A 14,767-nucleotide genomic window follows, 5' to 3' on the forward strand; every position below is an offset into this window, starting at 1 on the left:
TTAGACTAGCTTTTTAATTCCAGATTTTTTTTTAATTAATTGAATTCAAATTTCACCATTTGCTGTGGTGGGATTCGAACCCATGTCCCCAAGGCTTTAGCCTGGGCCTCTGGATTACTAGTTGAGGTAGCAGATCAGCCATGATCTTAATGAATGGTGGAGCAGGCTCGAGGAGCCGAATGGCCTACTGCTGCTCCTATTTCTTGTGTTCTTATGGTAACCCCTGTGGCTCACTCCCAGCAAATATTTATGCTTGATAAAACGCATTTGTTTTGTGTGGGCTTAAATGATCTTTCCTGGATCACAGAAGATGCCTTGGATGTAATGGAATAATGACCAATAAATCATTCATTTGGAAAGTCACAATAGCTGCAAGCAGCCTAACATTGTGACATTGTTATATGTAACGACAGTGATAACAGCATTGGGAATTTTATCTGGGCTGCAAATCAATTCTGAGTAAATACCACTGTTAAAACAAAGTCATTTTTTTTTAAACAAAATCTGTACCAATAAAAATACTTCCATAACATTGTTGAATAACAAACCTAGAATGATTTGAAAATTCAATTCTGGCATAAATATAAGTATCAAAACTGCATGAAATACTAAACTTTATGAACCAGTCCACTTTCAGACTGCTGTACTGAAGGCTCCTAATGTCCCTTGATATTGGAATGTGCTCCAATGAAAGCTCTGAGATGCAACCTGAATTACGATCTCAAAAAAGCGGAATTTATTCAAAAATAATCTGAATTCACATAAGCATTGAGGTGTTTGATACAAATGTATGATTTACAATAAAACTTTTATACATAATGCATTGATTAAAAATACACCGACACACCTCAATCCGGCTGCCCAGGTGTCCAGAGATTTGCCTGAAAAGATTTGCCTCTGGGCGGCTTGAGGGGATAGACCTCTGGTGGGAATAGAAAAGGAAAAAAAAAGGTCTCTTTGAAAGTGCTGTTGAGGAAGATGCACCCGGGGAATTTGTGTGAATGTAGTCTTCATATCATTAACTCCCAATACCAATAAACTTGACATAAAAATGGTGGAAGTGCGACTGAGGAGATGGAGGTGGAAGGAGATGTCACAAACAGTTTTATGTCCTTCAGGGAAAAAAACAATTCTCAATTGCGAGCCTGTATACAAAAAACGTTTCCTTAACAATTTCAGCTCTCTCCCTCAGTGCTGCTACAAAAGAGAAGGAAGCGTAGATGCACTCTTGACGTTGGCCTTGAGCTTTGCACTGTAGACACACGACAAGCAAATCCAGCTCTCATAGAATGGCGTAATCGCAGAAACCAGGATCGTAAAGAAAGTTTATCCACACATTTGGATACATAATTCCGTTTCCTAGGAAACCATTAAAAAACCTGTACCAAGCCGCGTACAGCCAAGCTGAGAAGGAACAGCAGTAGGATAGGTGGGCAGGTTTAGTTGGACTGCAGCACAATGCTTAAACCTTGCGATAACGTACACAATATTGGAAGGGCATTTTCAAAAAGAGCGGGACTGACCCGATTGGCTGGCACAAGCCACCCGCGGTTTGTTGGTTTCTGCTCCTACTTTACCGAACACACGCGCGTCTGAGAGTCAGCATTTTATCTCCGTCGCTAGGGAGACGACTGTCTCATGTCTTCCCATTTCTTCCAGTGCTGCTGCGAGAGAGCTCAGGTTGCCATCCGGAAAGTTCTGGGCTTCCCACAGGTCCAGGATGACACCAGTCGGGCTGGATTTAGTTGCAAAGTAATTCAGATAACTGAGTAGAAAAAGGAAACAAAAAAAAAGGCACATGATTAGGGATTATTTAACTGAGAGACTAGAGAAGATGGGGTCCTTCTCTGCAAAGCAGAAAGCTTAAAGTGGGAATTTAATAGAAGTGTTCAAAACAATGAAAGATTTTGTTGAGAGTAAATAAGGAGAAACTGTCTCCACTGGCAGGAGGGTCAGTAACCAGAGGACATAGATTTAAGGCAATTTGCATAAGAACCAGAGGGGGAGATAAGGATAGGCTTTATTTACGCAGGGAGTTGTTGTGATCTGGAACGCGCTGCCTGAAAGGGCGGTGGAAGCAGATTCAATAGTAACTTTCAAAAGGGAATTGGATAAATACTTGAAAACGAAAAAATTCCAGGGCTAATGGGGTAAGAGCAGGGAGAGTGGGATTAATTGGATAACTCCAAGAAACGACACAGATACGATGGACCAAATGTTCTCCTTTTGTGCTGTAAGATTTCCTAAGAAGTGGAACTGCCTGCTGCTGAATGAAAAATGCAATCAGGTAATATCAACTGTTGTAGCTTTAGTGACTTACAGAAAATAAGGAAATCCAGCTCCCATTCGAAAGCAAAGTACAACTAATGAATTATGTAGTGTTACGCAGAACATACCAATCGATCAGCACATAGGAAGTTTTCACAAACAGCAAATCAATTAATTTACAGCTGGCTATGCGTTCCTGGCTAGCCTCCCACCTTTTACCCCTCCCCACCCCCGCCCCCCCTCTAAAAACGAGCTCATCCAAAACTACGCGGGCTGTGCCCTAACATATATCAAGTCCCGTTCACCCATCACCCTGAGCTCACTGACCTACACTGGCTGCCAGTTTTCAAATCCCACCATGGCCGTGCCCCTCTCTATGTCTCTCTGTAATCTCCTGCAGCCTCTGAGGTCTCTGCACTCTTTCAATTCTGACCTCTTAAGCATCCTTGATTTTAATCACTCTACCATTGGCGGCTGTACCTTCAGCTGCCTAGGCCCTAAGCTCTGGAATTCCCTCCTCAAACCTCATCTCCTTAAAGACACTCCATAAAGACTACCTCTTTAACCAAGATTTTGGTCATCTGTCCTAACATGTTGTTCAGTGTCAAACTTTGTCTGATTATGCTCCTGTGAAGTGTTTTGGGAAGTTTTCTACATTAAATATAAATGCAACTTGTTGTTTAAGCTGGAAATCGTGACTGAGCAAACACTGGATGCCAGACGAGCATAACAAACCAAAAACGAAAACATTAACAGGGAGGTCTTGGGGCAAAGAGATTTTTGCAGGGAAAAACCTTTTCAAAAGGATAGGTTAAATCAGGCAAATTTGTTCTGACTTTTAGTGTCACTTGAAGACACGTGACAACACAGTCCCCTCCCATCAGATGGTACAATTCTGCCATCTTGTGGTAGCATCTTGTTATTACAGCAGAAAAATCCTGATTGCTCCAGTACATTTGACAACTTTTGTCACATTAAGATCCCCAAGAGGTTTCGAGTGAGAAGAACTTAATTTGCTCCGTGTGTGTGCCATTGTTCAATTAATTTTGGTGGCATTTAAGAGATTGCAATTTCACCTCATTGGTTGTTAAGAATGCAGAGTACAAGCAGGGGCCTACACATTTGCCAAACCAACAATGTCAGCATGCCAACGACATGAATAAACAGACAAACCGTTCATTTCAAAGAGGAAATTAAATCCCTGACACACATGTGACTTGACTATCTGTTAGCATCCACCACTATTTGGTGAAATTGCTGGTCTCTTCTAGCCCTCCTTTTCAGTCTGGTGGATGAGAATATTGCGTTCCTGGGAGTGATTTACGGTTGCCAACTCTGGGTAGATGTATTCCTGGAGATTTCATCTCAGGATCTCCAGCCTCCAACCACTCTGTTTGGTCAAACAGCTCCCAATATTTTTTTTTACTAATAAACAAAACTGGCCAAGGAAAATGAGAAGAAACAAACAATTTTTTTTTTACGCCCTGATGATTTTCCTCCTGGTTTTGCTCACAGAGGTACCTTGGGAGGTTAAGCATTAATTCCTGGAGATTCCAGGGCAATTCTGGAGGGTTGGCAACCCAAGCGTGGTTGCCACTCATTGAAAGATTCAGATTGTTCACGGAGAAAATAACATTGGGTGGGGGAATGGTGACTGGAAAGCCATAAACACACCGAGGGGTTTATAAACCATTTCGCGATTAAATTATTCTCGATTTGCCCCGTTACTGATTCTTTGTGCTTCTGTGGGAATATGGTCCTGTTAGCTGCACCTCCGTTGGAACCTCCATTTAATCTGTGGAGATTTGGCCTTAAACTACTCTTGAATTCCCCCGGCCTACCCAGCTCCTACATGATAAATCCCGCATTGCTGTCGCTGCTGACAGCTCTATACCCAGTTTGTGTGTGATGGAGGGGCTGAAGAGACACGGTTTAGCAGCTTCTCCTTTTGTGAAGATTACGCTTTGTTAGTTCTGGACAATTAAAGCTCAGAGGAGTTTGGTGAACAGGCTACATGTTGCTGCTATTTGGAGTAACTGCCTGATTTAATGAACTGAAAGGCAGGGCAGAGCCAAAGACTTGGTCTCCTTCCGCAACACAATATTTGAAAGGGCTCGCACTGTTTTGATGATGGTGGAACAATGAGCTGGGTCACCCAGTAGCTCAGTTTATTTAACATTCTCATCCTCGTGTTCAAATCCCTCCCTGGACTGACACACTCCCTATCTCTCCTCCAGCTTTCTGAAATCTCGGCACTCCTCCAATTTGGGCCCCTGATTTGATTTTCACCATTGTCGGCCGTACCTTCTGCTGCCTCGGGCCTAAGCTCTGGAATTCCCTCCCTAAACCTCTCCACCTCTCCCCACCCACCCCAAGAGTCTTCTTAAAACCTGCCTTTTTGATCAAGCTTAAGTAGCTGCTTTAGTATTTGTTTATGGCATTTGCCAATCTCTCTCTCTTACAGTGACACACTGGCTCTCTCTCTCTATATAAAATATAATATTATATATATATCCTTCTTCTGTGATGTCTGATCAGGTTTACTTGAATTTAAAAATGTTTGAAACCTCATTGGTCACTTCTTCATGTAACGATCAGGTGATTCCAAAGTTGTGAATTTGGAAATTTATTTTTAATCCAGAATCCTGCAGATTTTTTATGCTATCCTCATGTCCTAAAAGCCACTAAACCGCAAGATCCTTGTACTCCTCGTAGTTACAGAACTCCCCAGGTTAGGTTCACAACTTTCCAGCCAGGTGTAAGGTGTGGGGCTGGCTTTGTAGAAACCGCCCAATTAAAATCACAGCACTAAGTTTTATACCTGGGCAGCAAGTTGAAAATCAGAGAAGCAGAGAACAGCACAGAAGGAGGTCATTCGGCCCATTGTGTCTGTGCTGGCCCTTTGGTAGAGCTATCCAATTAGCGCCACAACCACCGCTCTTTCCCCATAGCCCTGAAAATATTTCCCTTTTGAGTATTCATCCCTTTGGAAAGTTACGATTGAATCTGCTTCCATCACCTTTTCAGGCAGTGCATTCCAGGTCATAACTCACTGCACAAATAAATTCTCATCTCCTCTCTGGGTCGTTTGTCAATTACCTTAAATCTGTGTCGCTCTGGTTACCGACCTTCCTGCCAGTGGAAACAGTATCTCCTTACTTACTCTATCAAATCCTTCAGAATCTTGATCTATTAAGTCTCCCTTTAACCTTCTCTGCTCTATGAAAAATAACCCTAGCTTCTCCAGTCTCTCTACATAACTGAAGTCCCACATCCCTGGTATCGCTTCTGCATCTTCTCCAAGGCCTTGAAATCTTCCCCAATCCCCATATCCCTAAGTTTTGTTGGCGCCCCCACAGCCAAAAGGGACTTGGCTCCCGATCGCCATATCTCAAGAGCCATTTGACCTCCTTCTGACAAAACTCAAAGACAGCTTAGTGCTATAGACCATTTATTACACAATCCACCATTCAGAGCTTGGAGCCTTCCCCCGAGTCAGAATACTCAGCTATACCAACACAGCCTGGTGTACTGGCAACTGATGAAATTAGACAGGAGTTTGTAAACACTTAATGGCAGCCCTTAGTGAGTTTCAGCTGTAGCTCAGTGGAAAACTCTCTTGTCTGAATTCAAAGTCAGAAAGTTGTGGGTTCCCAGCAAAAAGCTGGGCTGATACTCCAGTACAATACTGAGGGAGTGCTGCACTATCAGAGGTTCTATCACTTGGATGAGATATTAAACCAAGCCCTATCTGCCCCCTTGAGTGGATGTAAAAGATCCTGTGAGACTATTTTGAAGAAGAGCAGCGGAGTTTTTCTTGGTTTCTTGCCTAACATTGATTCCATTATTGTTTGTGGAAGCTTGCTGTGCACAAATTGACTGTTCTTTTTCTTACATTACAACAGTGATTGCACTCGAGGAAATATTTAATTGGCTGCAAAGTAGTTTGGGGTGTTCTGTAATCTTGGAAGGTGTTGAATCTTTCTTATTCATCACCTTTATTGAACTACCATCCTTTTTCAAAGCTACTTCTATAAGTAAAACTGTCACCATGAACACATTTACATCAAATTCCCTTACCTGTCCAAGTTCAGTTTATGTGCCAACAGTCTCCAGTCGTTGCCCCTGTTGTTCGGAGCATCCAGGCTTGTGCAGATCTTCTGCCTGATCGAGAAGGGGATTCTGAAAGCATTGGGGCCCATCAAGGTTGTGACACTGCTGTCTGGCTCGACGAGCAAAACTTCCATCGGCCGGATGTCCTGAAGCACAAATGAGAATCCGTCAGCATTCACTACTGCTTAGTTTACTATTGGTTCAAATTGGTTCACAATCTCAGCTGGAACCTACACCGCTGTAAAATCCCATGTACAGCATCATTTCACAAGCAGCTCGAGCTGAGTTCAACATACAGGGAACCAGCTTATAGTGCTTTTGCATAATGGGTACCTAATGTTGACATAACAGCAGTGAAAGCACTTTCAAAATAATTAATTGAATGTAAGAACAAGTTGCACTTACATAGCGCCTTTTACATAATAAAACGTCCTATGGTGCTTCACAAGAATGATTATCAAACAAAATTTGACACCAAGCCACATAAGGAGGTAGTAGGACAGGTGACCAAAAGCTCAGTCAAAGAGGTAGCTTTTAAGGAGCGTCTTAAAGGAGGAGAGAGAGGCGGATAGGTTTAGAGAGGGTATTCCGGAGCTTAGGGTCCAGGCAGCTGAAGGCACGGCCACCAAAGGTGGAGCGATTAAAATTGGGGATGCACAAGAGAACAGAATTGGAGGAGTGCAGATATCTTGGAGGGGCTGGAGGAGGTTTCAGAGATAAGGAAGGATGAGGCCATGGAGGGATGAGAATTTTAAAACTGAAGTGTTACTAGATCGTGAGCCAGTGTAGGTCATGACACAGGGGGATGATAGGTGAACAGGGCCTGGTGCAAGCTAAGATGTGGAGCTCCAGGAGTCTCCAAGTGAAACATGGGGAGATGACTGGCCTGGAGCAGAGTTGCTCCTTATCTGCGATCAGCTCTCTGCACAGTCACATTTTCATTTCTGGAATACGATATGGTTCCTGAAAGAGTTCTGATTTTTTAATTGCTCTAAGCACAAATTGTGACTCTTATCTAGAGGGCACTCCCAGCAACTAGACTTCAACACTTTCAACATACCCTGCGACTATTTTATTTAATTAAAATCTGCCGATATAACAACAGTAACTACACTTGAAATGTAACAAATTGTGCTCTGAAATGCTATGGAATATCTTGAGGACGTGACAAGGCATTATATAAATGATCTCTCACTAAAACCTTGCACAGAAAGATATGCCTGTTGTGATATAGTTTAGTAAAACCAATAAATTTAATTAATAAAAAAATCTGGTATTGAAAGGTAGTCTCAGTTATGATGCCATGAAACTATCACTGATTGTCATCTGGTTCACTAATGTCCTTTAGGGAGGGAAATCTGCTGTCCTTACCTGGTCTGGCCCACATGTGACTCCAGACCCACAGCAATGTGGGTGACTCTTAACTGCCCTCGGAAATGGCCCAGCAAGCCACTCCGTTGTCGAGGGAAATTAGGGATAGGCAACAAATGCTGCCCTTGACAGTGACACCCACTTGCCATGAAAGAATAAAAAAAGCTGTGTAAAACATAACCTGTAAAATAGCTCAAATACAGACATCTTCATCACATCATTGCCTTCAGAACTTACATTAAATACTAAATTGGAGTAAATTCCATTAGGTTGCTAGAATCTCAAATTTATATATTAAAACCTTGGTTGTGATGCACAAATCTTATTTCCGGTCGTCACCATTTTTGCTCACATTGTTCAGTCGAAATGCACCATTGTGAATTGCTATGTCAACATCCAGGATGTAGCTGCAGGTTCTGACCAATAGGCGACTCTGTGGATCCAGTTTCTGACACATTAACTGGCTGTGGACATCGCGACAGGTAATTTACAGATCCTTTTTAAATGACTGGTCTACAAAACAACAATTCCTTATCTGTGTAACCTCCTCCAATCCTACAGCCCATCAAGTATTCCTCCAATTCTAGCCACACATCTCCAATTTCCATCTCCCACCATTGGCAGCCGTGCCTTCAGCTACCTTGGCCCTAAGCTCTGGAATTTCCTCTGTAAATCTCTCTGTCTGTGTGTGTGTCTCACTCTCTCCTTTAAGTTGCTGCTTAAAAGCAACAATCACTTTGACCAAGCTTTTCATCACCTGTCCTAATAGTTCTTCATGTTATGTGATGACTGAGAAGCACTTGGGAGGTTTTTACTATGTCAAAGGTGCTATATAAATGCAACGTGCTGTTTTTGAACCTCCTGGACGGAAATCTTGCAAATAGTACCTGAGAAGTTAAGGATAAGTAAAGGAAACGGAACATTAGAGTAGGTGCAAGTGAAGAGATGCCATCACCATAATAGGGTAGAGCGGAGGGGAAGAGGATGGATGGGATTGACATTGAGGCAGGATGCCCTGCTTCAACGGATTCACAGTTAATTTTTATTAATTTAAGCTAACGTAGCAGCTGATAAAATTAGCATTGCTCCGACATCACCCTGCCTTGGGAGAGACAGTGGCCCCTTTAGTTTTCACCACAAGTCTTATTGTCTTGCGACAAAGGTCCGGGAAAGTGCTGGAGGTGGTTAGCGGTACAGAACTTGGCAGGTCTTTATAACCATCTGCAAAACAAACTAGCAGCCAGGGTTGTGCAGAGGTCGGAGACAACTTCAATGCGGGTTTCTAGAAAGAGTGTGTTTTGGGAGTGGGGGAGTTACATCAGATAAACATATACAAACTGTTCATATGACTTACGAGTTCAAATAAAAATATAATTTCCTTTGTCTTTGATCACAGTTTAATGATGTCCTATTCATCTTTTGTTAAGCTAAAATTTGGGACTGGAATCCTGCAGATGAAGCAACCTATCAAAGGCGTCTTCACGACATAAAAGGCTGGAGGTTGCGTAAATAATACCAATTCAGAAGAAAAATCTGCAATGTGACAGATTTGCTGATTTCAGTTAGGTACTAAACAGCCCCTTTCGGAGATTCTCTGAATCCTTGTTTGGTGCAGTGCCAGGCAGCTGACCTCCTGTTACTGACCAATTCAGATCAAGACACTTACCGACTCTCTTCATCGGCTCTGTCCTTCCTGCTCATGAGCCCAGAAAAAAAAGAAGAAAATTGCACTTCTATAGCACCGTTCACCACCTCAGGACATCCCAAAGCACTTCACAGTCAATGAAGTACTTTAGAACTGTAATCGCTGTTGCAATGTAGGAAACATGGCAACCAATTTGCACACAGCAAGCTCCTACAATGTGATAATGACCAGATAATCTGCTTAAGGTGATGCTGGTTGAGGGATAAATATTGGCCAGGACACCAGGGAGAACTCCCCTGCTCTTCTGCAAAATAGAAGCCGTGAGATCTTTGACATCCACCCAAGAGGGCAGACAGGACATCAGTTTAACATCTCATCTGAAAGACTGTATCTAGAACAATGCAGCACTCCCTCTGTACTGCACTGGGAAGCATCAGCCTAAATTTTGTGCTCAAGTTCCTGACTTAGAAAGGCAAGAGTGCTGCCACTGAGCCACAACTAACACCAAAACAGAATGGCCGGACATTACTCTAATTTGCTGTTGACATGACCTTGTACAGACTGACTGCCGTATCTGTCTAGAAACCAATGATAAATAATTCACTTTTGGATTTTCTGAAGATGTGAAAGGTGCTTTATAAAGACAAATTTGTTCTTTCTTTTTAACACGCTGCATTTGTGACCTCCCTCAAACATCTGACAAGGCATACGAACAATTGAATTAGGAGCAGGAATAGGCCATTCAGCCCCTCAAGCCTGTTCTGCCATTTGATAAGATCATGGCTGATCTGATTATGGCCTCAACTCTTCTTTCCTGTCAACCTTCTATAACATTTGACTTCCTTATCAATCAAGAATCTATCGAAATCAGCCTCAAAAATATTCAATGACCCTGCCTCTACTGCTCTCTGGGCAAGAGAATTCCACAGACTAATGACCCTCTGAGAGAAATAATTTCTCCACATCTATGGCTTAAATGAGAGACTCCTTATTTTTAAACTGTGTCCCCTGGTTCTAGTCTCTCCCACAAGGGGAAACATCCTCTCAGCATCCACCCTGCCAAGTCCCCTCAGGATCTTATATGTTTATATAAGATCACCTCTCATTTTTCTAAACTCCAATGGATACAGTCTCAACCTGTCCAACCTTTCCTCATATAATAACCCTTTCAACCTAGGGATCAGTCGAGTGAACCTCCTCTGAATTGCTTCAAATGCAATTATATCGTTTCTTAAAGTCAGGAGACCAAAACTGTCTGCGAAACTCCAGATGTGGTCTCACCAATGCCCTGTATAACAGTAGCAAAACCTACCTACTTTTATACTCGATTCCCCTTGCAATAAACAACACATTCCATTTGCCTTCCTACTCACTTGCTGTACCTGCATACCAACCTTTTGTGTTTCATGTACCAGGACATCAAGGTCCCTCTGCACCACTGAGTTCTGCAATCTCTCTCCATTTAAAGAATATACTGTATTTCTATTCTTTCCCACATTATACCAAATCTTTGCCCGCTCACTGAACCTATCTACATCCCTTTTCAGACTCCTTATGTCCTCGTCACAATTTACTCTCCTACCTATCTTTGTGTCATCAGCAAATTTACCAACCATACATTCTGTCCCTTCATCCAGTCATTGATATAGATTGTAAATAGTTGAGGCTCCAGCGCTGATCCCTGTGGCACTCCACTAGTTACAGCTTGCCAACCTGAAAATGACCCATTTATCCCAACTTTGCTTCCTGTTAGCTAACCAATCCTCTATCCATACTAATATGTTACTCCCCACACCATGAGCTCTTAATTTGTGGAGTAACCTTCGATGTGGCACCTTATCAAATACGAACATACATACGAACAAATGAATTAGGAGCAGGAGTAGGCTACTCGACCCCTTGAGCCTGCTCTGCCATTCAATAACAGTGGTGCAGTGGTTAGCACCGCAGCCTCACAGCTCCAGTGACCCGGGTTCAATTCTGGGTACTGCCTGTGTGGAGTTTGCAAGTTCTCCCTGTGTCTGCGTGGGTTTTCTCCGGATGCTCCGGTTTCCTCCCGCAGCCAAAAAAGACTTGCAGGTTGGTAGGTAAATTGGCCATTATAAATTGCCCCTGGTATAGGTAGGTGGTAGGGAAATATAGGGACAGGTGGGGATGTGGTAGGAATATGGGATTAGTGTAGGATTAGTAGAAATGGGTGGTTGATGGTCAGCACAGACTCGGTGGGCCGAAGGGCCTGTTTCAGTGCTGTATCTCTAAATAAAATAAATAAATAAATAAGTTCATGGTTGAACTGATTACTCCACATTTCCACCAACCCCCGATAATCTTCCAACCCCTTGCTTACCAAGAATCTATCTACCTCTGCCTTAAAATGCCTTTTGGAAATCCAAGTACACCACATCGACAGGTTCTCCTTTATTCATGTTGCTTGTTACTTCCTCAAAGAACTCCAATAAATTAGTCAAACATGATTTCCCCTTCACAAAATCATGTTGACTCTGCCTGATTGCATTAAGATTTTCTAAGTGCCCTGATATAACCTCCTTAATAATAGATTCTAGCATTTTCCCTATGACAGATGTGAGGCTAAGTGACCTGTAGTTTCCTGCTTTCTGTCTCCCTCCTTTTTTGAATACAGGAATTACATTCACTATTTTCCAATCTGATGGGACCTTTCCAGAATCTAGGGAATTTTGGAAAATTACAACCAATGCATCTACTATCTCAGCAGCCATAGAACCATAGAAAAGTTACAGCACAGAAGGAGGTTATTCAGTCCATCATGTCTGCATCGGCTAAAAAACAAAATTAAAAAAAACTAGCCGCCAATCTAACCCCACCTTCCAGTCCCTGGTCCATAGCCATACAACACTTCAGGTGCAAGTCCAGGTGCCTTTTAAAAGAATTGAGGGTTTCTGCCTCCACCACCATTCCTGGCAGTGAATTCCAGACACCCACCACCCTCTGGGTGAAAATGTTTTTCCTCATGTCCCCTCTAATCCTTTTACCAATCACCTTAAATCTGTGTCCCCTGGTAATTGACCTCTCCACTAGGGGAAACAGGTCCTTCATGTCTACTCTATCTAGGCCCCTCATAATTTTGTACACCTCAATTAAGTCACCCCTCAGCCTCCTCTGTTCTAAGGAAAACAACCCTAGCCGATCCAATCTTTCCTCAAAGTTGCAACTTTCAAGCCCTGGCAACAGTCTTGTAAATTTCCTCTGTACTCTCTCCAGAGCAATTATGTCCTTTCTGTAATGTGGTGACCAGAACTGTGAGCAATACTCCATCTGTGATCTAACCAGTGTTCTATACAGTTCCAGCATTACATCCCTGCTTTTGTATTCTATACCTTGGCCAATAAAGGAAAGCATTCCAAATGCCTTCTTCACCACTTTATCTACCTGTCCTGTCACCTTCAAGGACCTGTGGACATGCACTCCAAGGTCTCTGTCTTCTTCTGCCCCTCTCAATATCCTCCTGTTTATTGTGTATTCCCTCGCTTTGTTTGCCCTCCCCAAATGCATTATTTCACACTTCTCCGGATTGAATTCCATTTGCAACTTTTCCACCCAATGAAAATCAGTGTGATATTCTTCCATTTCCAACATTACAGCAGTGACTACACTTCAAAATTACTTAATTGAATGTAAAATGCTTTGGGACATTGTAAGGTTGTGAAAGGCAGTATATAACTGCATCAGTTTATCTATCTATCTACCTGCCTTTTTCCTTTCTTAATTCATTCCTACACCAATTATCTGATGGCCTCTGCAGTGAACTGCCAATTAGTGAAAATACGCTATTGGTTCGCATTGGCAGGCAACAGCTGGGAGTCATGAATTGGTTGATGCATCCAAAATGTGTTTTACATAGACAGGGAAATGCCAACCCCTCAGTCTGGGCCATATTTAATTGGAGGTCCCAGAATTGAAAGGACAGCACGGTAACACAGCACGCCAGCCAGTGTCATGGCAAGAGATAATGATACCATTCATTAACCTGCAGAATGTGTGTCTTATAACACTGGATAACTGGTCAGGGTCAGTATACACAAGGACACTTTAGAACACAAGGCAATAGTTCTCAGTCTACACCAGTCCAGCTTCAGTCGTCAATGTGTACAGACTGGGTGACATACCTCAGACAAAGTGCTCTGGATCTGGAAGATTTGTCCCTCGCCTTCCACCTGCCGCACACACAGTTTACAAACCAGCTCGGTGGTGACTCGACTGAAACGCTCCAGTGTGAAGGTGCAGTGAAGGTTCCTTTGACAGCCACTCCATATGTGGTAGAAAGGAATTTCCTGTTAGTTGGAAAAGGACAGAAATTGTTGTTGGAAAATTTGCAAAGAGTGCTTGCTATTTTTTGATTTTTGATAAATGTTTCATTTAAAGTGGATAATGGTGATGTCAGGAAAACAAAAGGCAGACAGTAAAGAACCCTTTTGAATACTGTTTCCCATCCCATTTCAGTCACCTATGGCTCACTACGTGTGTGAGTGCAGGATGTTCAAATCTAATCAATGGCATCTGGACACAATGTCTGACCTAACCCTCTGAGCAAACTGGGATCATACTGCACACTAAGCAAGGACAGTGACCACTGTAGGACAAAACAGAGACTTTGGCCGGAATTTTATGTTGGTGGGAGGATCCAAAAAAGTCGGGGGTGAGCCCGCCTCCGCCACGCCAGGATTTTATGCCTCACAGGCCCTTAATTGGCCTTGGGCAGGGCTTCCACACCTCTGCGGCAGGAAATCCCACCTCCAAGAGCTGCTGGTCAATCAGCAGACTGGCAGCTCTCAGTCCCAGCAACGCTACTTGGAGCAGTGGCCACTGCTGGGACTGCACCCAGCCACAGCAGCAGGAGGGACACCAGCCCTCAGATGAGGGTATGTTTGTGGGGCCTCGCAGGGGACAATCAGCCAGGCCATGGCGAGACAGGGGGGGGTTGGTTCGGGGCGGGGGTGCTTGTGGGGGAGTTTTGGGGGGGCGGTTGGGCCGCGGGGGGGTCCCTCCATGGGGCACAGGGTGCCTGATCAGGAGGGCCCCCCAGCCCACAAGGAGGCCACCAGGTTTTACTGTGCGGCCTCCTGGGGCACCTCAGCCGGTCACCCTCTGCTGGTATAATACCAGCGGCAGTGGGAGGAGGCCCTTAAGTGGCAGTTAATTGGCCACTTAAGAACTTTGATTAGCCTGGGGTGGGTGGGCCGTTTCTCGTCGCCGCTGTACCTCATAAATTTGCAGTGGGGACAGCAACCCCCACCTCCCACACCATTTTACGACTCCCTCCACCCAACATCTCGAGCCCGCTGTTGTGGGGTTGGGGGGGGCGGCTATAATTTCAGCCTTATATACAGAAGC

The 14,767-nt window shown here is 43.6% G+C and overlaps 1 protein-coding gene across 3 annotated transcripts in view; it reads right to left on the reverse strand.

The window, feature by feature from the left end:
• Positions 1-738: 738 nt before the first annotated feature.
• The window catches only part of LOC137360996 (netrin receptor UNC5C-like), a 347,807-nt gene continuing 333,778 nt past the window's right edge, over positions 739-14,767 (reverse strand). For 2 of the 3 annotated variants that reach the window (XM_068026123.1, XM_068026050.1), the window contains 3 exons: positions 13,543-13,707; positions 6,349-6,527; positions 739-1,765 (listed from right to left, as the gene is read on the reverse strand). In XM_068026123.1, the coding sequence (XP_067882224.1) occupies positions 1,600-1,765; positions 6,349-6,527; positions 13,543-13,707 (510 nt within the window). In that variant the 3' untranslated portion in view covers positions 739-1,599. The remainder of the gene's footprint in view (positions 1,766-6,348; positions 6,528-13,542; positions 13,708-14,767) is intronic. The other variant, XM_068026077.1, reaches the window with a different exon arrangement.

This window comes from Heterodontus francisci, chromosome 1 (genome assembly GCF_036365525.1).
Source record: "Heterodontus francisci isolate sHetFra1 chromosome 1, sHetFra1.hap1, whole genome shotgun sequence".
In the NCBI taxonomy this organism is placed as follows: Eukaryota; Metazoa; Chordata; class Chondrichthyes; order Heterodontiformes; family Heterodontidae; genus Heterodontus; species Heterodontus francisci.